We start from the raw sequence: 21,421 nt of genomic DNA, 5'->3' as shown, positions 1-21,421 counted from the left end.
TCACCTCATGTATCTGATTCAGCTGAGTTAAGCTAAGAGGCCAACTCTTACTCAAACATGTGCAGACCCTGGCTGAGTTCTGGGAACCTAGTGATGTGGGAGACATGTCCTTCCCCACCAGGCTCAGCTGGAAGAGGCAGACATGAGTACATTTACTGGGAGTATAAATACTGAGGTTTCTTGGAGGAAGCTTCAAGTCTCTGGCATGTAGAAGTACTGAATAAATGTCCAATAGAAGAGTGAATGAATAAGAGAGTAAATGAATGAAAGAATGTCCGAGTTAGCTGGGACTCAAAAGGAGAGTGAAAGCTTACTCTTTGTGTAGTGATTGGCCCTTTCCTAAGATTATAATTGCCTCAGTTATCCCATTTTATCCTTGAAACAGACCTGTAACATTCTGGGAGTTAACATTCCTATTTGACAGATTTGGAAATTAGGTATATGTGATTTTGAGGAAATTTGTTGGAAACTGATTTCTTAGTTCCCTGAATAAGGACATCCCCAACCCCCCCCCACCCAAATTTTTCAAAGCTGTATTAGCACCTATCTATGTCAAACCCTGTGCTGGTATGAAAATGCAAATGACTCAGACACAGTGGTTCCAGACTTGAGGAATACTGTGAATAAAGCCTGGACAGCAAGAGACAGGGTGAAACTTGTAGTCAGTGTGGCTGGGGTATGAGGGGGAGTAGCAAGAGAGGAAGCTTGGGGTCTGCAATGCTAGATAAAGAGTTTTAGACTTTTTTTTTTTTTCTGTAGCGGGAGATATCACAATGTGAAGGTTTACCTCCTTTCTTAGGGGATATAGGGTTGGGGAATGGCATGATAAAATCTATTTTTGCCCAGTCATTCTGGTGATGTGTTGGGAGTTGGTGGGGCAGGGAAGTGGACAGTATCAGTTAGGAGGTTGTTGAAATAATCAGATGGGAAGAAGGTCTAGGGCAGTGGCAATGGGAACCAGGAGGAGGGGATACACGGGAGAGTACTTTCTGTTCTTAGCTCTTTCAGCCTGAGACCTGATTGCATAGAGGAGGTGAGGGTCAGGGATGTAGACAAGTACCTGAATAGCTGTGTGAGTGAGCAACCTTGATGCCTCCAGCCAAGGTGAAGGACAGAAAGAGTTTCATGGGGAAAAGTGAAGGAGAAAATGAATGTGTATTTGACCATGGAGTTTGAGGAGCCTCTCCAGCATCTGGAGAGTGATGTCTAACAGACCATCAGAATTTGGGATTTGGCTCAGGACAGGGATTTGGGAGCCCTGACACAGAGGTTTTAATTAAAACTTGGAGATGATACAAAGGGACTGTGGAGAAGAGGGCTGTGGGGTGGGGTGGGGCATTGTTAGGGGGGAGAGGAGAGAAAGAGTTATGAAGATTTTGAGGGACTTAGGAAGGAGGCCCAGGAAAGACTGGCTGTCGAAGCCAAGGGACGAGAATTTTGTAGTGAAGAGAAATCTCATGGCTTTGCATGCCTGACAGAGGACAGTAGGGATGGGGACTGAGAAAAAGACTGGGATGGGGCAATCAGCAGCTCATAGGTGACCATGAGGAGGGCAAATTCATGGGCATGATGGGAGTGGAAGGTGGGGAGTAGTTGCAGGGATGGGAAAGTATCTTCCCTGAAGTCTTGCTGTTACAGGGAGAGAGGTAGACTGATTCAGTGGACAAATGCTTTCTGCCCATTTAGGGGCCTTCACTGCATTTCCTTTTTCCTTTACCCCTGAAAAGCACCTGAATCACTGAAGGCACCCTTGGGAACTTCTTGGAACAGCAATACCACCTCTAGCTTGAATTAGCAAAATACCAGACATTTCTACAGTTCTTTACAGTGTGCAAAGGACTGTCAGAGCCATTAACTCCTTTAATCTTCACAAGCACTGAATTTTTGTTCTGTTATAGAGGAGGAAATTGAGGCTCAATTCAGATTCAGCTAAATAAATCTGAAGGCACACTCTGCACAAGGTTCTTTTGCTCTCATTTCATTTGCCCCACACAGCTCTTTGACATATGTTGGTCCCCATTTGGCAGATTAAGAAAATTAGGCCTCCAGATTGGAGACCTGGTGCTAGCTCCTTTGTGGACAGCTGGGTCCTTGACTCTGAGAACAAGGCTCTTTCCATTCTGCATCACTATACCTTTCAAAACCCACCCATGAGCTGGTATCTCATGATGCACATTAAATTTCCCAAAGCATTTTTCAAGTCTTATTTAATTCTTACAATAACCTTGTGAAAGTAGATATTTCCTCCCAGATGAAGAAACTAAAATTCAAAGAAGTCATAAATGACCTGCCCGAAGTTATGCCACAGGTGGAACGCCTTTCTGAAGTGCAGATCCATCCTTGTCCACTTCTCCCTTCAGGATGAAATTTGTACACCTTAGCTTGGCATAAAGGCCATCCATAGTCCAGCCTGCCTGCTTCTCCAGCAGGTCTTTGGCTCCTTGTTACCTCGAACCCTTTGTTCCAAACCTCTAGAACATCACTGAACTCCCAAGCACAGTAGCACGTCCATCTCTGTTACTGCCCGTGTCAACCATACTGCGATTGTTGGTAAGGCTGTGAGATCCCTCAGGACAAGGCCGATATCTGCTTTGTACTCCAACATCTGGCACAGGAGGCATCAGGAACTGGTAAATGTAAATGAATGACAGAATGAATAAATGGCATTGGGATTAGAAATCAGCCTTCCCAGTGCTCTGTTAATATATGTGCTTCTGGAAAACAGGGGCCTTCTTCTTGATTACTAAAGGATCATTGATGGTCAGAGGTTCTGAGCTCTGAGTACAGCTTTCTTCCTGGTCCTCTTCTGAAGGACGAAAGTTAAGGGCCACAGCCTCTGAGGGCCTGTAGACTATGTGGTTCACCTGGGCTGTCCCTTTTCTCCTATAGGTGGCCACCCTCCATTGTGGAACCACATGGACTCTATTGGGTCAGTAAGGTTGCGGCAAAGGGAAGGAGCTCCTGGCTGTTCCCAGGAGGGCTTGCCCTGCCCCTCAGACAGCTCTGAGCTGGTAAGTTCAGCACTGGGTTTCTGACTCATGCCTATTCAAGGCTATCAAGAGCAGGATCAGTTGAAGATGCCATGGGGCCATGGGCTCACAGCCATGCAGCCCTTTCTAGTTTATCAACCTTTCAGATCTGATCTAGTAACTATCTCCTTTGTGGCTCCACACAACAGCAAGGTGGGGATTATCTTCTCATTTACAGCTGAGGAAGAGGGGGCTTAGAGAGGTGAACCGATTTGAGTTTTAATTCATGACAGGAGCTTGAGCTGAGGTATTTCAGTAGCAAAGGTATTACTTTTGCCACCTTGCCACACAGGTGCTGTCCCTGCCCTGAATGGGTTGACATAGTCTAGAAAGGACCCTCTTGGGGTTTTCTGGTAGAAGACTATATTCTTAAGGCACTTCCTTCCCCTATTTCTCTAGTTACTCCTGCACATCTCCCTCCCTTCAACATGGCCACTGCAACAGGCACACAGAGATGATTTCAGTGCTGAACTCTACTTGGAGGTTATTCTTCAGCATTGTCTGTATGCCTCAGGTTAGCTCAGACTGAGTTTCTCTTTTCTGTCATCTTGACCAAGATTTAGAAACGCTTGCACATCACACCATTAAGCAGGAAACACTTGTGTAAGTCATTTCATATCTCCTAGTCTGTTTCCTCATCAGTAAAATAGAAGAAAATTAAGTCTAATCCTTCTACCCCCTGGAGGATTAAGTGAGCTAATGGTGATAAAGGACCTGTACAGAGGAGGCATGCATGAAAGGGTTCTTGAATTGTTCCCTGCAGTTTCTTTAGTTGTCCAGCTTGTTCTGACATCTGCTGGACCTCACTTATTGTCCAAACTGTAGGGGGCATCACCCCTCACTGCTTTTCATGCTCCCACTTCACCCTTGTCCAGTCTCTTCCCCAGACCCTGCTGTAAACATTTCCTTTGTATGCAACTCATGGCTGGGCCACAGAAGTGAGAAATGACATGGCCCCTGGGGACTCAAGGGCCTTCTGAGTATTATTATTTTCTCAGCCCTATTCCAAGGCCACACAGCCAGGAAAAGTGTCAGGGCAAGGACTCAGATGTAAGTTTTCTTATCTTATGGGGTTTCTTCACTGCAACCTTCATCAGCTTTGGGTTCTTTTCAGGTGAAATTGCTAGTTTTTATAAGGCTTCACATTCATGTGGAAACACTTCTTTAGTCAGATCTGGGTTCAAATCCCACTCTGTCCCTTAATAGCTGCTTGGGTTATGCAGATGATTGTTCCTCTCTGAGCCTCAGTTTCCCCATTTGTAACATAACATAGGAATAACCCTTCCTAGTGTGCATGGCTGCTAGAAGCATCTCCTGTAATGTAAACATGGAACTGAACATCTGGCACTCCAGTTAGGATCATTTGCCTCCTTAGGGATCTGTTTTCCATTCTCTTCCTAAAGCAGAGGTGGAACTGAGTCACCCCCATCTCCCTCACTGAACAGCCTCTCCTACCTGGCTCCCCCTGCCTCCTTATTCAGATACCTGGTTGGTTACTTTACAGATATGGGTCCAGTGTGGGGTAGTGGGTCATAGGAATGGAATTCCTGTGGGACAGGCGGTGAGGACCTGGGAAAGGCTAAGGCCAGGAGAATTAGAGTCACAGGTTGGGACTCCAGCAAACCCAGGGAGGCTGCTGCCATCTCTTTGAAGGACAGGCCAGAGGGTCATCTGGGGGAGGTTTCCATATAGAGGTGGAGTACTGGGGCTCCTCTTAGCTCCCCCACAATGGGCTACTGGTGGAGAAGAACCTTGGGTGTGCCATCCTCTGCTTTCTGCCTGCCTACCTGTCCCATCGCTCTGATTCACCCCTGGTCCAGGCTACCCCCAAATCCATCCCCTCACTCTGAGGAAAATCCCTTTATCCTCTTCCCCAGATCTTCAAATGGCTTGTTCCCTTCCTTTATTTAGGTCACTTCCTCAGGGAAAACTTTCCAGACCAATATCCAAAAATACCTTTTCCTCCCCTGGTCACTCTCAAACTTCTATTCCAGCCTTAAAAAAAAAAAAAAAAAAGGTACTGTTACTATCAGAACCATATTATATGTTTATTTGCTTATTTTCTGCCTCTATGCTGAAATCTGTGCTCCACAAGAACAGAACTCAGCTGGTTATGCAACATACAGTGCTTGGAATAGTGTTGGGCCCCTAGTTGGCGCTCACTCAATGTCTGTGGGAAGGATGGCTGACTGATGGCAGGACTGTCCTCCACCGTGTGGCCTCCAAGTTCTTCTAAGCTGAGCTTACTTAGGCTCCAGGATCAAGTGGATTGGAAGAGGGAAGCACCTGAACGTGAAATTCATTCCCGTATTTGTTCATTTGTTTGCTCATTCAGTGAAAGACAACTCACTGAGCAGCTCACCTCTGGGTACTGGGGAGACAGAGTGAATCAGTGGTATGACAGGAGAGGCCTCACTAAACCCTGAATTCCAAGCAATGGAAGGGGCAGGGGACATAGGGATCTGAGAAGGAACCGCCAGAGAATGGAGCAGGAGGAGGAGGTGGGTGGGTCTCCCCTCCAGGAAGGAGCCTTCTGAGATGGCAGGAACTAAGTATGGGCTGTGGGCAGCAAGAGAACATAGGTGTGTGAAGAGGTGAGGAGTGGGGCTGGGCAGGTGCTGGGGAGACCAGCAAGGCTCAGAGAGGGCTTAGGCAGGGCTCTAGTCAGCCCCTGGGAAAGCTAAGGGAGGTGCTGGTCTGGACTGGTAAAGGGAGGAGCAAGCTGGGCAGGGCAGTCCTGGTTGGAGTCAGAGAACTTGGGTAGGCAATGGGGCTCCTGCCCAGATATTAGCCTGTTTCTCTCCAGGTGTTGGAGTGTCTACAGCAATTCAAGGTGACGGAGACACAGCTGCGGCAGATCCAAGCCAGCCTCCTGGGCTCTATGGAGCAGGCACTGGGGGGACAGGCCAGCCCTGCCCCTGCTGTCCAGATGCTGCCCACATATGTGGGGTCCACCCCACATGGCACTGGTGGGTGGCATAGACCAAAATGGGTGCCTAGGCCTGGGGAGAGAATTCTGATCTGGGGGAGGGAGAAGTTCCTTATCCCTCTTCCCAATAAGGTTCCCAACTCTGAGCTCCCTTAATGAGACTTTGAAGTCCTTGGGGGTATTTCTGGGAGGCAGAGGGCTTGGTCTCACCAGCTGCATGCTTTTCTGTGTCCTGTTTGCCCCAGAGCAAGGGAATTTTGTGGTGCTGGAGCTGGGGGCCACAGGGGCCTCACTGCGTGTTCTGTGGGTGACCCTGTTGGGTATTGAGGGACATAGGATGGAGCCCCGGAGCCAGGAGTTTGTGATCCCCCCAGAGGTGATGCTGGGTCCCGGTCAGCAGGTAAGAGCTCATTGCCGAGTCTCTGGGAACTGGCTGGGTGGCTGGGGCTCTGGTGGGCAGAGCTGAGCCCCCAACTTGTCCCACAGCTCTTTGACTTTGCTGCCCACTGTCTGTCTGAGTTCCTGGATGCACTCCCCATGGACAAAGAGCGTCTGCAGCTTGGGTTCAACTTCTCCTTCCCTTGTCACCAGACGGGCCTGGACAGGGTGAGGCAAAGTGGGCACGGGGACAGTAGGTGGAGGAGTTGCAGCCCCATGAAGGCTGTTGGAGGAATGACCCAACTTTTCTGCCCCCAGAGCACCCTTATTTCCTGGACCAAAGGTTTTAGGTGCAGTGGTGTGGAAGGCCACGATGTGGTCCAGTTGCTGCGAGATGCCATCAAGAGGCAGGGGGTGAGTGGAGGCAGGGGCAATGGGAGGGCTGCCTGTGTGGCTGGGCCTGTGCTTCTGGGAAGGCCTGCTTTCCTTTTCTATGTATATCCTTTATCCAGTTTAACCCTGGGGTAAATGTTGCTACCATTCCCATTTCATATGTAAGGAGACTGAGGCTAAGAAAGGTCAAATAAATTTTCAGGATCATAGGGCAAAACAAAGATGAAAAGACTTGACCCTGTCTTCAAAGACCTCACAGTCTAGTGGGAAAGCATTCCGACAAAGGATTGTCCCTGTCAAGGAGGTGGTTCCAGTGACTCTGGTAGCACTGGGAAGGGCACACCAGGGCTTGGGCAGGGGCTTGAAGGAGGAGTTTGCCAGGGCATAAGCTGGGGCTGGGGTGGAAGGTCTGTTTTCAGAGAAAGGTATATGCAAACACTTGGATGCCAAAGAAAGGTGGATCTGGATCCATCTGGACTAACGGCAGTGATGCTAGTGGATGGAAGTCAGGGCTTAGAAAGCCAGGTACCTACAGTGCAGTCTTCAAGGTGTCGTGCTTACTCACAATCATCTTGGTCCTGCGGGAAGCACTGGTGTTCTGGAGTTGATGACTGAGTTTGGGAGCCTTTGAGAGCCCCAGGGCCTGAGTAGGGGGTGGAAGAGACAAGGGGGAGTGTGGGATGGGAGGAAAATTCTCTACAGTGGGGGAGGACCTAGAGTATATGTGTGGGCATGAACACACATTGTGTTTCATGGACTCTGAGCACCTCCATCAAAGCCAGGGCCCAGCCTTGCCCATCCCCCACACTGCCCACTTAGGTCAGCCATGACCTCTGCCCTCTCCATTGTCCAGGCCTACAGCATCGATGTGGTTGCCGTGGTGAATGACACAGTGGGCACCATGATGGGCTGCGAGCCAGGGGTTGGGCCGTGTGAGGTCGGGCTTGTTGTAGGTGAGCCATGGGTAATTTGTGATGATGGGTGGGGGGTTACAGCTACCTGATGGGCAGGTCCTGATGGATTCATCCCTGCCAGACACTGGCACCAATGCATGTTACATGGAGGAGGCAAGGCATGTGGCAGTGCTGGATGAGGACCGGGGCCGCGTCTGCATCAGCGTTGAGTGGGGCTCCTTCAGTGATGATGGGGTCCTGGGACCAGTGCTGACCACCTTTGACCATGCCTTGGACAGAGAGTCCCTGAATCCTGGTGCCCAGAGGTGGCCTGACCTTCTGCTCTATGGCCTATCACTCTTCTGCTCCCTTCCTCGCTGCTGTCCCTGAACTCAGGCCCTTAGGCCCCTCCCTATTGCTTGCTCATAGGGTTTCCAGGTTGCATCTTGGGGGGCCCTGGCCAGGCTCAAAGAAGGAAGGGCTCAAGATTCTAGAACCCAGAATTTTCAACCCATAGCCCTCTCTTATTCCTGACAGGTACTGGGGATTAAGGGTAGCAAAGTATTCCCTGTCCTCCAGGAGCCCCTCTGAACCTAACCTAAGCCAGAGGGGGCAGCAGGGTCTGGATAAACACCCATCTGTCTCCTGGGAAGCCATTGCTTCTGGAACCTCCGGTCTGGGGAACCCCAAAGAAAATGATCCTTCTTTTGGGGCCCTTGGAGGTGGGGCCAGGTGGGCTAAGGGCTTAAGGAAAGCTCTGTCCAGCCACCCTTCTTACCTGTAGGTTTGAGAAGATGATTGGGGGCTTGTACCTGGGTGAGCTGGTGAGGCTTGTGTTGGCTCACCTGGCCCAGCGAGGGGTCCTCTTTGGTGGCTGCACCTCCCCTGCCCTGCTGAGCCGTGGCAGCATCCTCCTGGAGCATGTGGCTGAGATGAAGGAGTAAGTAGAGAAAGCCCGTGGGCTTAAACAAGGGGCTTCTTGGCTTGGGAGAGGGGAGGATGCTCTGTCCCCCAGGTAGCCATGGGGCTGGGGGAGGGCAGGGAGCTTTGGGGCTACTTGAGTCCCAAAGCAGTACCCTGTGTTTCTCCAGCCCGTTGGCTGGGGCAGCCCGTGTGCATGCTATCCTGCGGGACTTGGGCCTGAGCGTGGGGGCCTCGGACGCTGAGCTGGTGCAGTACGTGTGTGCAGCCGTGTTCACTCGGGCTGCCCGGCTCTGTGCTGCCGCCCTGGCGGCTGTTCTTGCCCGCCTCCAGCACAGCCGGGAGCAGCAGGTGCTTCAGATCGCTGTGGCCACCGGAGGCCGAGTGTTCGAGCGACACCCCAGGTACTGCAGATACACGCAGTCCCATGTGAGCAGGTAGCAGGAACATGTGGGTTTTCCATAAAGACCCAGAGGGCACTCTGGTACCATGTGTGCAAGGCAGTGGCCAAGAGTGGCACCCAAGCAGGGTAAGGTCAGATGGGGACTAAGGGAGGCCAGAAGAAGTCAGAAGAGAGAAAAGATGCTTCTCTTTGGGTGTGTAAGGCAGGGGGACTCTGGGGGCACTGGCAGCACTAGAGACACTGGGCATAAGGTTGGTGTACAGCTGGATTTAGAACTGAAGGGATTTGAAGTGATGGGGCCCAGGGCTTCAGCAAGCCCTGGGGTTCATTCAGGCTCAGGTTCAAGCCAGGTATGCCTGCCTTGTGTCTGTGTAGTTTCCTCAGCATCCTGCAGGAGACCGTGATGCTCCTGGCCCCCGAATGTGATGTCTCCTTCATTCCCTCTGTGGATGGGGGTGGCCGGGGAGTGGCAATGGTGACGGCTGTGGCCGCCCGCCTGGCTGCTCACCGCCACCTGCTGGAAGAGACCCTGGCGCCTTTCCGGCTGGACCATGAGCAGCTGGCAGCGGTGCGGGCACAGATGCGGGAGGCCATGGTCAAGGGGCTCCGAGGGGAGGCCTCATCCCTCCGCATGCTGCCCACTTATGTCCGGGCCACACCTGATGGCACTGGTGAGGACCTGGCCTGAGTGTGGGGCTGGGATATGGGTTCCTGGAGGTCACAGAATGTGCTTTGTCCTGACACTGAGGATCTCTGTCCCACAGAGCGTGGGGACTTCCTGGCCCTGGACCTGGGGGGCACCAATTTCCGGGTCCTCTTGGTGCGTGTGACAGCAGGAGGTGTGAAGATCACCAGCCAGGTCTACTCCATCCCGGAGTATGTGGCCCAAGGCTCTGGACAGCAGGTACCCAGAGCTTGGACCTGACGTCAGGGGCGGGGAAGGACCAGGGCCGGGCCACCCCCTGACTTGCCCTACACCTCAGCTCTTCGACCACATCGTGGACTGCATTGTGGACTTCCAGCAGAAGCAGGGCCTGAGTGGGCAGAGCCTCCCGCTGGGTTTCACCTTCTCCTTCCCATGTAGGCAGCTTGGCCTCGACCAGGTGAGGGAGGGAGGGCCAGGAGAAACCATCCCCAAGGGCTTTCCACCCTCATACCCTTCAGGGAATGGGCAGGAGGCTGGGGAGAGGGCTTCAAGTATCCTGGGCCGGGGATGGGGGTGGGCAGAAGCACTGCTGGGCTGAGCCAGCACCTAGCCTCGGTTTCACTGGACGTGGTGTGTGCAGGTGGAAGGGGTGTGGTAAAGTGGCCTGGAATCCAGGGCTGTAAAGAGGCCTGGGATGGAAAAGATTATGGATTCCCCTGAGGGCTGCCAATGGGCAGGAAAGTGGAGCCAGGTTAGGTCTGGGCACTTGGGAGCAGTGTAGGTCCAGATCAGGGCTGATGAAGGAACACATTGACTGTCCACTTCACAGTACACCACGAAGCCCTGGTGTACTGATCTAGGGGACCTGCGGGGAACAGCATTAGTCCCTATTTCTCAAAAGGGCTTACGGTTGCCCAGTTTCTTTGCCCTATGTCAGCTTCCCGAACTTGCTGTGTCCCTCTCAGGCCTGGCTTGGTGTTGGGCGCCTGACTGGAAAGGCAGAGCAGCAGGCACAGATGTAGACGCAGCGCCCCCTAAGCATATAGCTCTGCATATCCTGCGACAGTGCACACACCTGAGGCCTGTCATGGAGATGGCTCCTCCCATACTCTGGTCCAAGCTCCCAGGAGTCTCCTCCTCAACACCCCCAACTTCTGCCAAAAAGCCTCTTGTGAGGAGGAGCTTGCTGCCCCTCAAGTTGTCCACTGTGCTCTTCCTGAAAAGCTCTGCCTTCTCTATTCCACCCAGCGTTTGTGCAGTTTTCAGCTCTGCTTCAGCTCTGACCTCTCTCAGACACATGCTTCTGTACTTGGCTTTCTTTTACACAGTGGCCCTTTGGAATCAAGCATTCAGCAGTGTCCCTCTGCTGGTCTGCTCCACTCTAGACTAAGCATGCCGGCACTATTTGATTATTCCTTGTAAGGTGTGAGAAGCAGGTGGGACTCAGTATGCAAAATCAGGTGTGCAAGAAGAAACGCGGTCCTATTCATTTTCTAGAACTGAGCTTAATTTCTGTGTTGAGCCCACGTTCTTTTGGGGGTGTGTGATAACTTAATCAATTTGGGGACTTCTTTCCCCAGGCAGGGGGCCCCTTTCAGCTGCACAGCATCCTTTGCTGTGTATGGGCAGACACTCAGGGAAGCCAGGAGATGTCCAGGCCCCAGCTGTGTGGACTCTGCTTACTCTCTTGGTTTTTGACACCTCCCTTGACAACTCACCTTCCCCTCCATGGGGAAGGAGGACAGAGACCTACTCTGCTAGTCAGATCACTCAAATCTCTTCTGTCTCTAACCTTCCCACAGGAGCATGGCCCAGGTAGAGGCATAGGACCCCTTTCTCAGGAAACTCCAAAACCTGGCTCTTAGGTTCCCCCAGCTCCCCTTCCCCAGACCAGGGGTCTTTCTTTTGTCTGGAAGCAGGGAAATATGGCTGCTACTTATGATCTGGGTTCCCCCACATTAGCCCCCCTTCTCAATTGCCCTTGCACTCTCTGGTTTCTGTGTTTGAGACGAAGAGCATTGAGCACTCTGGCTGTGGTTACATAGGAAAAGGGATAAAAGGAAATATTGTTGGGGGAAGCGTCAGTTCATATCTCTAAAATCTTCTGCCCCAAAGATTTTCCTCTTTTTTTTTTTTTTTAAAGATTTGTTTATTCTAGAGAGAGTGCAGGGGGGAGGGGCAGAGGAACAGGGAAAGAGAGAATCTCAAGCAGACTCCCCGCTGAGCATGGAGCCAAGACCAGGGATCCCACTACCCTGAGATCATGACCTGAGATGAAGTCAAGAGTTGGACACTCAACTGACTGAGCCACCAAGGCGCCCCCCCCCAAAATTTTCACACCTGCTCTGCAGGCTCCTACTTTGGGCAGAGCTGTCATTTTCTAACAGCAGGAGAATAACTTCCCCTGCCCGCTCCCTCAGAGGAAGCACACTTAGAAAAAATAGTCCTAGACTGTCAAGCCCATCACTAACTTCACAATTTAAGGTCAGTTTCTCACAATAAAGGCTTATCTGTCTTGTCTCCTCCCATCCTGCCTAGGTGTTCTGGGTCCTGGCTTTTCCTTTTGTCCTTCACTCATATCTGGAACACACAAGTGAATCTCCTATTGACACGGCTCTGTCCCTAATTCCTCAGTTTCCTTCCTCTCAAGTGACTCTTGCTAGTTCTTTCTAAAAGAGCAGAATTTTCTGTCATTTGGACCTCTGAGTCTTCTCTGTCCTCCCCCTTCTCATACACAGCACTCATTTTACCAGCTCTGTTCATTCCTAACCCAATTATGAAGGGCCATTCCTTCTGGGCAACCGTCTTAAAACACCCAGACTCTCAGACCATCTGAGCATTCTGGCACTAATAATAGAAGACACAGGTTGGATGGTTATTAATAGGTTTCTTTACACTGGAAGGCTCCTGGGGAGTTAGGAGGGGGCAGAGGGCAAGGCCCTCAACCATGTGGCAGAGTAGGCATGGAATCCTGCTTGGTGAGGGGGGATATCATATGCTTCTGATGGGATACAGGCTTTGGGAGGGAGAGTGAGATTCCAAGGGGCCTTCATCTTCCTGCCCCACCTTTGTCCCCCCAGGGCATCCTCCTAAACTGGACAAAGGGTTTCAATGCATCAGACTGTGAGGGCCAAGACATTGTGTGTCTGTTGCGGGAAGCCATCGGGCGAAGACAGGTGAAGAGTCTGCCTTCAGGGGTGCTTTGGGGCTGTGGCAGGACTTGAAGGGAGCAAAGGATCTCCTGCTTCCTGACCTGGGGGGAGGGTGGAGTGGGTGGCTCTCTGCAGTAGAGACCTCTGGGTCCTGCACTGGTTGCCGTGACAACCGTGTTGCCCAGCAACTAGCAGCATCCTTTTGTGTGTAGGCAGTGGAGCTGAATGTGGTTGCCATTGTCAATGACACGGTGGGGACCATGATGTCCTGTGGCTATGAGGATCCCCGTTGCGAGGTCGGCCTCATTGTTGGTGAGGAGGGCCCTGCTCTTTTGTGTTCCTACTGCCTGATGTTAATTCATTGCCTCCTGTTGATTCCTCAGGTTGGACGTTCATCTGGCCTTGGGGATGTGGCACCATTCCCGCCTGACTCAGCTAGGCCCTGCAACACTCATTTGGGCTGGGTGTCTGAACTTTGTTCAGCTCAGCTACTGATTCATAGTCATTTAAGCTTTCTGAGCCTCAGTTTGCCCTTCTGTTAATGAATCTGAGCTTTGGAGTCATACAGATTTGGGTGGAAATACTAGCTCTGCCACTTCCATCTGTATGACCTTGGCCAAATCACCAGAGCCTCAGTTTCCTTCTAAGACAGAGATAATAGTAATGCCTATCTCAAGGGTGGTGAGGGTGAGAGGAGAGGAAACAAAGCATGGCACAGTGCTTGGCCCATGGTACACACTCAGTGCTTGGAACTGGGTAGAGGCTGGTGGTGGAGGACAGAGAATGAGCTGTGAGGGTCCTTTAGGTAGCCCAAGTTCTGAAGTCTTTATTAAGCGTTTCTCCTCTGGCCAGATAGGGGCTGGATGAAGGGGCAGGAAGACTATACATAAAGATGGGGGAAATACCTATCTTCTCAAAACCCACCATTTGGTGGGGATTAGGCCCAGGACAGCATGTGGCAGTCAGAGAGAGCTGAATCTGACTCTACATAACAGAGTGACAAGGCCAAGATCAGAAAGGAAGTGGTCCTAACATGAGTGGGACTTGAAAAGAGTGTCTGGGTGGGGGAGGAGGACTCCCATAGGCCTTTGGGCATCAGTCTCCTAGGGCAGGAAGTAAGTGATAGCCTCCTTTTGAAACTGGGAGCTTCTTGAACATAGAGCCTAGAGTGGGGAGGTGCTCAGGAGAGGTATGCCTAGATGGCTTTATGAATAAACTAGTCAGAGGAAATCCAGGTGGGGCTGACAAGGAGACCATCTGCCTAGAGCTGACCATGTGTTGGGGAGAGGAAGCACCATTCTTTACCCAGAATGTGCTTTCTGCCTAGAATGCCTTTCTTTCTGTGCTTCCTGGCTTCAAAGTCAAATCCAAACATCATTTCCTCTCTGTAGCTTTTCCTGACCCTCTAGGTGGGAAGACTCAGCTGTGCTCAAGGCTCCCATGATGTTCTTTTTTGCACTTCTATGTGGGTACATACAGGCAATATCAGAGTTAGATGCTTATTGCCCACTCCCTGGCCACTGTGGGGCTCCTCATGTCTGATTCCTGTCTATGTCCCCAGCTCCTGGCCCAGAACCTGCTAGTTTGACTAAAGATCTGGAAGGCTAGTCCAGGGAGCTTGGGCCTCTCCACTGCAGACAGCGGGGGAGCTCTCACACATCTGCCAGGGGTGCTCTGGCAGAGCATGGAAGATACAATGATGCTGGTGCTGGTAGGGAAAGCAGTGGAGGCCCAGACGGGCTGATGCTGCCAGGGTCTGCAGAAGGAGTGTCAGGAAGGAAGGCAGGCCAGGACATAGGACAGGTTGTGAGTGTGGGGAAACGGAGAGGTAAGAAATGAGCCCCAATTTTGCCATCTCAGTTTGGGAAGGGCACAGAAGGGCACTTATCTATGTCAGTGAATGATTTCCACCTCTGCAGGAACCGGCACCAATGCCTGCTACATGGAGGAGCTTCAGAATGTGGCAGCTGTGCCTGGGGACTCAGGCCACATGTGCATCAATATGGAGTGGGGTGCCTTTGGGGATGATGGCTCTCTGGACTTGCTTAGAACCTGCTTTGATGCAAATGTGGACCAGGCATCCATCAACCCTGGCAAGCAGAGGTATGGGTGGGTCTGGGCAGGGGCAGCTGGTGGTGGCTGGCACTGGTTAGGGTAGCAGGTAGGGTCTCCTGATCTTTGTGCTTTCACGCAGCTTTGAGAAGATGATCAGTGGCATGTACCTGGGGGAGATCGTCCGCCACATTCTCTTGCATTTGACCAGCCTTGGAGTTCTCTTCCGGGGCCAGCAGACCCAGCGCCTTCAGACCAGGGACATCTTCAAGACCAAGTTTCTCTCTGAGATTGAAAGGTGCCTAAGGCCTATATTGCCTCCTTCCACCTCCCAAAAGAATCTATCTATTCACTTTGGGTAAAATGCTGGTTGGTGGGAGGCCCATTCTGGAGGATGGAGAGCTCATGGGGTGGGAAAGCTAATGCAGGACCCTGGCTCTCTGTGCTCTATTCCTTCCTGTTCCCAGTGATAGCCTGGCTCTGAGGCAGGTCCGAACCATCCTGGAGGATCTGGGGTTGTCCCTGACCTCAGATGACACCCTGATGGTCCTGGAGGTGTGCCAGGCTGTGTCCCAGCGGGCTGCTCAGCTCTGCGGGGCGGGTGTGGCTGCTGTGGTGGAGAAGATCCGTGAGAACCGGGGCCTAGAAGAGCTGACTGTGTCCGTAGGGGTGGATGGGACCCTCTACAAGCTGCATCCCCAGTGAGTCTGGGTGCTGGGATGGGCAGGGAGGAATGGCCCGGTGGGATCTGGCTGGCCTGGGCTCACCTCAGCGCCCCCTCCCCACAGCTTCTCTGGCCTGGTGGCAGCCACAGTGAGGGAGCTGGCCCCTCGCTGTGTGGTCACCTTCCTGCAGTCGGAAGATGGGTCCGGCAAAGGTGCAGCCCTGGTCACTGCGGTTGCCTGCCGCCTTGCCCAGATGGCCCATGTTTGAAGAAGTCTCCAGGAACTACCCTTGCTGAACCAGGGCCCAGGCCCCACCTGTCCCCAGCCATGCACGACTCCCAGAATAGCCCAAGTGTGGCCCTTCTGTGGCCACCAGCCTTGACCTCTGGCTTTCCCAGAGAGAAGTAGCACTCAAGTTAGCAATATATATATATAATTTATTTACATTCACGTCCGCTAAAATCCCTACGCGCCCCGGCGGCCGGGCAAGGCTGTGTACATAAGGCCAAGTGTAAGTGCGCGAATGCACTTAAGACAGAGTCAGGGCACGAGCTTCACACAACAGGCCCCGCGTGGGGGAACCGGCCAGCCCCAGGAACGGGCACACCACGGCACGCACACTTGCCATTGTCCAGCCCGGGACTCCCATTGCATATTCACATGCCCTGTTGGGCAGGGCTCCTCCAGGATGGGGGCAGGGGGAGGATCAGGGAGGAGCCGTTGGGTGTCCCTGGGTGGGTGGGAGAAGGGCAGCATGTGAGAGGCAGATGTGGACTGACACTGGGTGTGAGAGACGTGAGTGGCCTCCAGGTGTCCAGCATGAGATGTGTGTGTGTGTGTGTGTGTGTGTGTGTGTGGTGGGTGTGGGGGGTAGTTTGTGAGATGAGCACACGAGACATGCATGGGCACGTGCCCGTGTGGTGGTCGTGTGCCTGAATCCAGGGGCCACCCCTTGTTCAGCCAGGCCCCTCAGATGTGCCCCTACCTGGCAGGCACAGAAATGTTTGCATAAGGTCCAGCTCGGGCAGGAGCTCCGGGCGCCATGTCCCGAGCCCAGCGTGTGCGTGCATGCCCGTGTGCATGCGGCCTCCTGGCCAGGGGCAGGAGGAGAGGTAGCATCACACGCACATACACACACACAGATGGGCTGGGCCTGGCTTGGGCTCTAGGCACTGTCCACCCAGGGCCCCAGAGGCTGGGGCAGGGTCAGAGCAGGTGGCAGTGCCAGCCTTGCCAGGCAGGCCTCGGAGGGGCAGAAGTGTGGGCAGGGTCTGAAGGGCCAGTGTCAAGGGACAGTGTGTGCCAGGAGGGGGCCTGTCCACACAGCTCCCCCTGAGTGTGCAGGAAGGGCCCCATCTGGCTTCTGCCCGTCCCTGGCGGGTGCCAAAGCTGGTGAGAGTGTAGGCGTTGTAGGCCTGGCCGGCCTCAGCACTCCGCCTCTGACACCGTGAAGAGGCCAGCGTCTGGCTGGCCCAGTCCGGCTACTGCTGCAGCCAGCTGGCTGAGGTTGCCATTGGGGAAGTGCCGCGCCTCCCACAGGTTGAGGATCATGGCTGTGGGGCTGGGCTTGGAGGCAAAGAAGCTGAGATGGCTGTGGAAGGGAGGGGACAGGAGCCAGTCAGCAGCCCTGCCTCACCCCAGGCTGCACCCTTCTGCCTCTTAGCGCACCCAAGGGCAGGACCTCCCCTTGGCCAAGTGCACTGGACACCCTGGCTGCTGGTGGGTGGGGTGCAAGCCCCATCGAGCTTCCTATCCACCCCACCCATCCTCCCCCACTGGGACGGACTGCAGCAGGCCTTTGCAGCCCCTCCCTGCCCATCTCCCACCCACCTGTCCAGGTGGAGTTTCTGGGCCAGAGTCCGCCAGTCGGCACCCCGGCTACAGGGCGGGTCGAGGCTGGTAATGATCTTCTGCCGAATGAGGAAGGGGATCTTGAAGGCACTGGGGCCCACTAGGGCTGGGACCCCCCCTTCACTCTCCAGAGCTAGCAGCTCGGCAAATCTTGTGTCCTGGGGGGTGGGGGGGGGGAGGGGAAGTGCCTGTTAGTACTTTTATGGCCCAGGTCCACTGCCGCCTCCTGCTGGAGGAGCACCCAAACCACCTCAGAGCATGGGGGCAGCATGGGCACTACTTCCTGGGTACCCCTGGTATGCCAGAGCCCTGTTCACTAGAGCTTAGAAGGTCTCAAGGCTTAGAGGTATGGTGGCCTGCCCAGAGTCACACAGCCAGTGAGCAGAGGAGCAGGCTAGCCTCATTCTCCTCCTCTCTCGCGATCACCCCTCCCCAAGTCGCCCCTACTGACCACTCAGAACTCATTGTGCTCCTCTTTGTCCTCCCCACTCAGTTCCCACTGCCAGAAGCCCCCTTTCCCTCATTACTGTCTGTCTCTTACTCAGCCTTCGAGGCATTGTGCAAAGTTCCTCCTCCTAGAAACCCCAGGGGCCCCAGGCTCTGTCTCTCCCACCTGCTGCTCCCACATCCTCTTCAATCTCCACCCCAAGTCAGATTGCGATTGCATCTGTCTGCATCTGTCTGTTTGCATCTGCACCTCTCTCCCCGGACACTTGGAGGAAGCTGCTAAGCAGTTTCTAGGAGGAGGTGGGCTTGGTGGCAGGAGAGGCCCAGAGTGTGTTGGGTAGGGCGGAGGCACATTTCTGCAGTGCTGATGAGCCCTTCTGCCCACCTTGGTGATGTTGAAGTTGATACTGAAGCTCTGCCCATCGCCTTCCACCTGCCACACCCACACCTTGCAGGCCAGGTCACTGGTGCTGGGGCTGACGCGCTCCAAGGTGAAGGTGCAGTGCAGGTACTGCTGCGTGCCATTCCAGATATGGTAAAAGGGGATCTCCTGGGGGGGGCGGCCAGAGAGGCTGCGTCAGGTGTGCCCGCCCTGGCTGTGCCCACTCCAGGCACCCTGAGCGCCCTCACCTGGTAGCTGACGAGGAGCTTGCTCTTCCACAGGGAGCTGGGCACATCGTGGATGGACAAGCGCAGGTTGTGGTAGCTGTCCTTGAAGTGCAGGACCCGAGGCTCCTGGATCAGCTGTCCCCCCAGCTGCTTCTCCAGCTGTACCACTTCCTGCAGCGCAGCCCGGGTGGGCAGCTGAGCCTGGGCCTGCAGCACCCTGCCCCACGGCCGCCCCCTCCCAGAGGGACAGGGGTGGGCAGCCCTCAGTGCCAGTGGTGGTGTGGCCTCCCCGTGGCGGGGGCGGGGGGGGGGGCGCAGCGGTACCTTGAGTGCGTCGTGGGTGTCGTGTAGGCAGTAGACTCGGATGTTGTACTCGAGGGAGGTGCAGGCCACGGGGGCAAACAGAAGCAGCTTGAGGCGCTTGGTTGCGGTCACGCTGAGGGCTTCTCCCACCAGGGCAAAGCGGCCCAGCTGCTCGGTGAAGACATAGCAGGCGCCGGCCTCTAGCTGGCAGTAGTACAGGTGGGACGGGGCCTCCTCGCCCAGGTGCAGCACATCCTGCGGGCAACGGCCTGATGGGTCAGCTCTGAGGAGCGGCCAGCCTGGGGACGGGGCGGCTCCGGGGCCAGGTGGGAAGCCCCGGCTCCACTCGGAACCCCTCTGTGCTCAGGTGGGTGGGCTCAGGGCCGTTCCTGCTCACCTCCCAGCTGCCCTCACACGACTGCTTTTTGAGGCGCAGGCTCCAGCTCTCCGGGCAGGGCTCCCCACAGTGGTCCATGACGAGGATGACCGGCCGGGTGAGCAGGACTCCAGGGGGCCCGCAGCTAACGATGGGACTCAGCAGGGTCTGACAGCCGGCTAGGGGCAACCTCAAGTGGGGAAATATGGGTGGGGAGGGAAAGGCGTCAGTGGGCTGTCCTGGGAGTGGGCTGGGGCAGGGCAGTGGCACCCGAGGGTTGGGGCCTCAGGGCTGGGTGCAGCTTATGGACAGTTCTTCCCTGCCCTCCTTAGGGCTAGGCCAGACCAAGTCTGACAGTGGATGGGTAGGGGGTGTCATGGTGACTGAAGGCAGAGGGCAGGACCCGCCCAGCCCCAGCAACAGGGCCCGCGCCCACACCTCACGTCCTCTGGCTTGTGCAGCGTGAGGTAGATCTCGTAGATCTTTCCTCGGGGTATGGCATCTGGGGGGATGAGGAGGCTGATCCCTGTGACAAAGTGGGAGGAGGGCTGGGGTTTACCAGGGCTGCAAAGACACCAAACACCCAGGAGCCGCCCTCTGAGGACTGAGCAGTGCCAGCCTGGACTAGGGGACAGAGGTGCCATAGGGACTGCCAGGCTGTCCATCTACCCACATGAAATGGAGTACTAGTGACCCCAAGAGAGGCTAAGGGAAGCCACGTGGGAAAAGCATGCCTAGTTAGCCTCGGCATAGAAAACTCTGGAACAAAAGGTGCTAGGTATGCTGTACCTACCTGACCTATCACCCAAAAGGCACTGGGTGGGGCCAGGGCACTCCCTGCTTCAAACCTTCCCTGCCTCCAGCATAAGGTCCAGCCCCCTGGCCTGGCATTTAAGGCCCTTCACCTCTGGCCCCAACTGCCTTTCCAGTAGCTTCCTCAGCCCCTCTCTTGAGCACACCTCTGCCGGGGTGCCCTGCCCTCCTGCTCTGCTCAAGCTTTCCTCCTCCCCATCGGCCCTGGCCATCTTTGGGGATAGCCATTCTCAGCCGCCATGACTTGGCTCCTCGTTTGGTAGTGGCCCCTGCAAGTAGGGCTGGCCTTTAACAACCTTGCTGGCTTTGGTGGCCCTCCCTGGTTTGGGAGCCATTGCACACATGTCCTCTTGTCTGGCGGATTCGGCTCTGTCCCAGCGTCTTGCAGGGCAGCATCAGAAGTGACTGCTCAGTGAGGAGTGGTTCCAGGGAGAGGCAGTGGGACAGGGGCTGCAGAGCCCCTCTGGGGACGGCAAGGAGTGGTCCTGCTCCACCTTGCTGCTCTTTTAGGACAGGGGCGCCTACATCAGGAGGGACCTCAGAGGCACATGACTGGGGAGGGGAAGGAATTCTATGACTTTATCCCACCAAGTCCAAAAGCTTACATTTATGCTCCAGAGTGAACTCTGAGGTGGGCTGGTGGGAATATCACCAGTGGCCCGAAACCGAAGCCCGCAGAGGGAAGCCGCTGACGGCATACTGACGCACCAGCAGCTCGGTGCTGCCTCCCGGAGCTGGCTGCAGACACCCGTGTGTGAGCGCTCTCCGTGGTGGAGCCGTACTTGCAGTGGATGCTCATGTCCAGCACTCAGGGCAGTGAGGAGAAGCCAGGGGCCCTGCTCTCCTGAGGCACTCAGCCCGGTGGGCAGAAAGACAAGTGGATGGTAGCAAAGGGTGCTGGGGGAGAGTGGGGCGGGGGGGGGGGCAGCCCTCCTGCCCCAGGGGGCCCAAAAGGCTGATGGTCTCTGAGTGCCCACTGTGCGTCTGCCCCTTTCTAAGAGCTTGACACGGACCATCTCACCTCATCATCCAAGCAGCCCCGTGAGGGGGACATGAGGCACAGAGAGGGAGAGCGGCCAGGCCAAGACCTGAATGAGAAGTAGCAGATGAGTCAGTGAATGGGGGCAGAGGGACCCATGTGTGCAAAGGGCAGCATGGTGTGCTTGGAGCGCCGAGAGCCCACCGTGACGGCCATGGGCAGGAAAAGAGTGCATGGGGGGGTAGAGGCCACGGCAGCTGGCCGGCAAGGGACAGACAGGTCATTGTGGTCTTGTCATGTGGGCTGTGTGGGGGGCATTGGGGAGCCTGGAAAAGGGCTCAAGAAGGGGAGGGACATGATTAAGTCTGGCTTCACTGGGAGTGCGTGATGCCTTGAACCAGATGAGAGGTAGGAATGGTGGCCTGAGCCAGAAAAGGCAGTGGGGAAGAGAAGAACCAGGAGCATTTGTGGAGGAAGAATGACGGGGACTGGTGTCTGCCTGACTAAAGCTGTTGTGGAGGTGAGGGGGGCAACTGAAAAAGAGAAGGAGGCCAAGGTGACCTCCAGTTTCTGGCTTGAGTA

General features: G+C 54.6%; 2 protein-coding genes across 4 annotated transcripts in view; one reads left to right on the top strand and one right to left on the bottom strand.

Annotated features, from left to right (window-relative positions):
- Nucleotides 1-1,577: 1,577 nt before the first annotated feature.
- UNC5A (unc-5 netrin receptor A) overlaps nt 1,578-21,421 on the bottom strand; it is a 74,870-nt gene continuing 55,026 nt past the window's right edge. For 2 of the 3 annotated variants that reach the window (XM_032403784.1, XM_032403787.1), the window contains 7 exons: nt 19,486-19,573; nt 19,069-19,237; nt 18,693-18,926; nt 18,390-18,539; nt 18,145-18,309; nt 17,292-17,470; nt 15,912-17,052 (listed from right to left, as the gene is read on the bottom strand). In XM_032403784.1, the coding sequence (XP_032259675.1) occupies nt 16,887-17,052; nt 17,292-17,470; nt 18,145-18,309; nt 18,390-18,539; nt 18,693-18,926; nt 19,069-19,237; nt 19,486-19,573 (1,151 nt within the window). In that variant the 3' untranslated portion in view covers nt 15,912-16,886. Of the gene's footprint in view, nt 2,628-15,911; nt 17,053-17,291; nt 17,471-18,144; nt 18,310-18,389; nt 18,540-18,692; nt 18,927-19,068; nt 19,238-19,485; nt 19,574-21,421 lie in introns of those variants that run through there. The other variant, XM_032403786.1, reaches the window with a different exon arrangement.
- On the top strand, nt 2,654-15,800 carry HK3 (hexokinase 3). Its single transcript, XM_032403783.1, has 18 exons — nt 2,654-3,011; nt 5,836-5,998; nt 6,204-6,358; nt 6,445-6,564; nt 6,655-6,750; nt 7,583-7,682; nt 7,765-7,948; nt 8,407-8,562; nt 8,714-8,947; nt 9,322-9,617; nt 9,711-9,850; nt 9,930-10,049; nt 12,673-12,768; nt 12,957-13,056; nt 14,664-14,847; nt 14,939-15,094; nt 15,264-15,497; nt 15,585-15,800. The coding sequence occupies exons 1-18, from the start codon at nt 2,916-2,918 to the stop codon at nt 15,727-15,729; spliced, it is 2,775 nt and encodes a 924-aa protein (XP_032259674.1). The 5' UTR covers nt 2,654-2,915; the 3' UTR covers nt 15,730-15,800.

The sequence above is a fragment of the Phoca vitulina genome, unplaced genomic scaffold, assembly GCF_004348235.1.
Source record: "Phoca vitulina isolate PV1807 unplaced genomic scaffold, GSC_HSeal_1.0 scaffold6, whole genome shotgun sequence".
Lineage (NCBI taxonomy): Eukaryota > Metazoa > Chordata > Mammalia > Carnivora > Phocidae > Phoca > Phoca vitulina.
This window is presented reverse-complemented; position numbering and strand designations above follow the sequence as displayed.

Bases quoted from the DNA above. Each gene is read 5' to 3' on its own strand.
- HK3 (XM_032403783.1), top strand. From the start codon at position 2,916: ATGGACTCTATTGGGTCAGTAAGGTTGCGGCAAAGGGAAGGAGCTCCT. The intron at 7,949-8,406 runs GTGGCCTGACCT...TCTTACCTGTAG, and splicing joins CTGAATCCTGGTGCCCAGAG to GTTTGAGAAGATGATTGGGG. The intron at 8,563-8,713 runs GTAAGTAGAGAA...GTGTTTCTCCAG, and splicing joins CATGTGGCTGAGATGAAGGA to CCCGTTGGCTGGGGCAGCCC.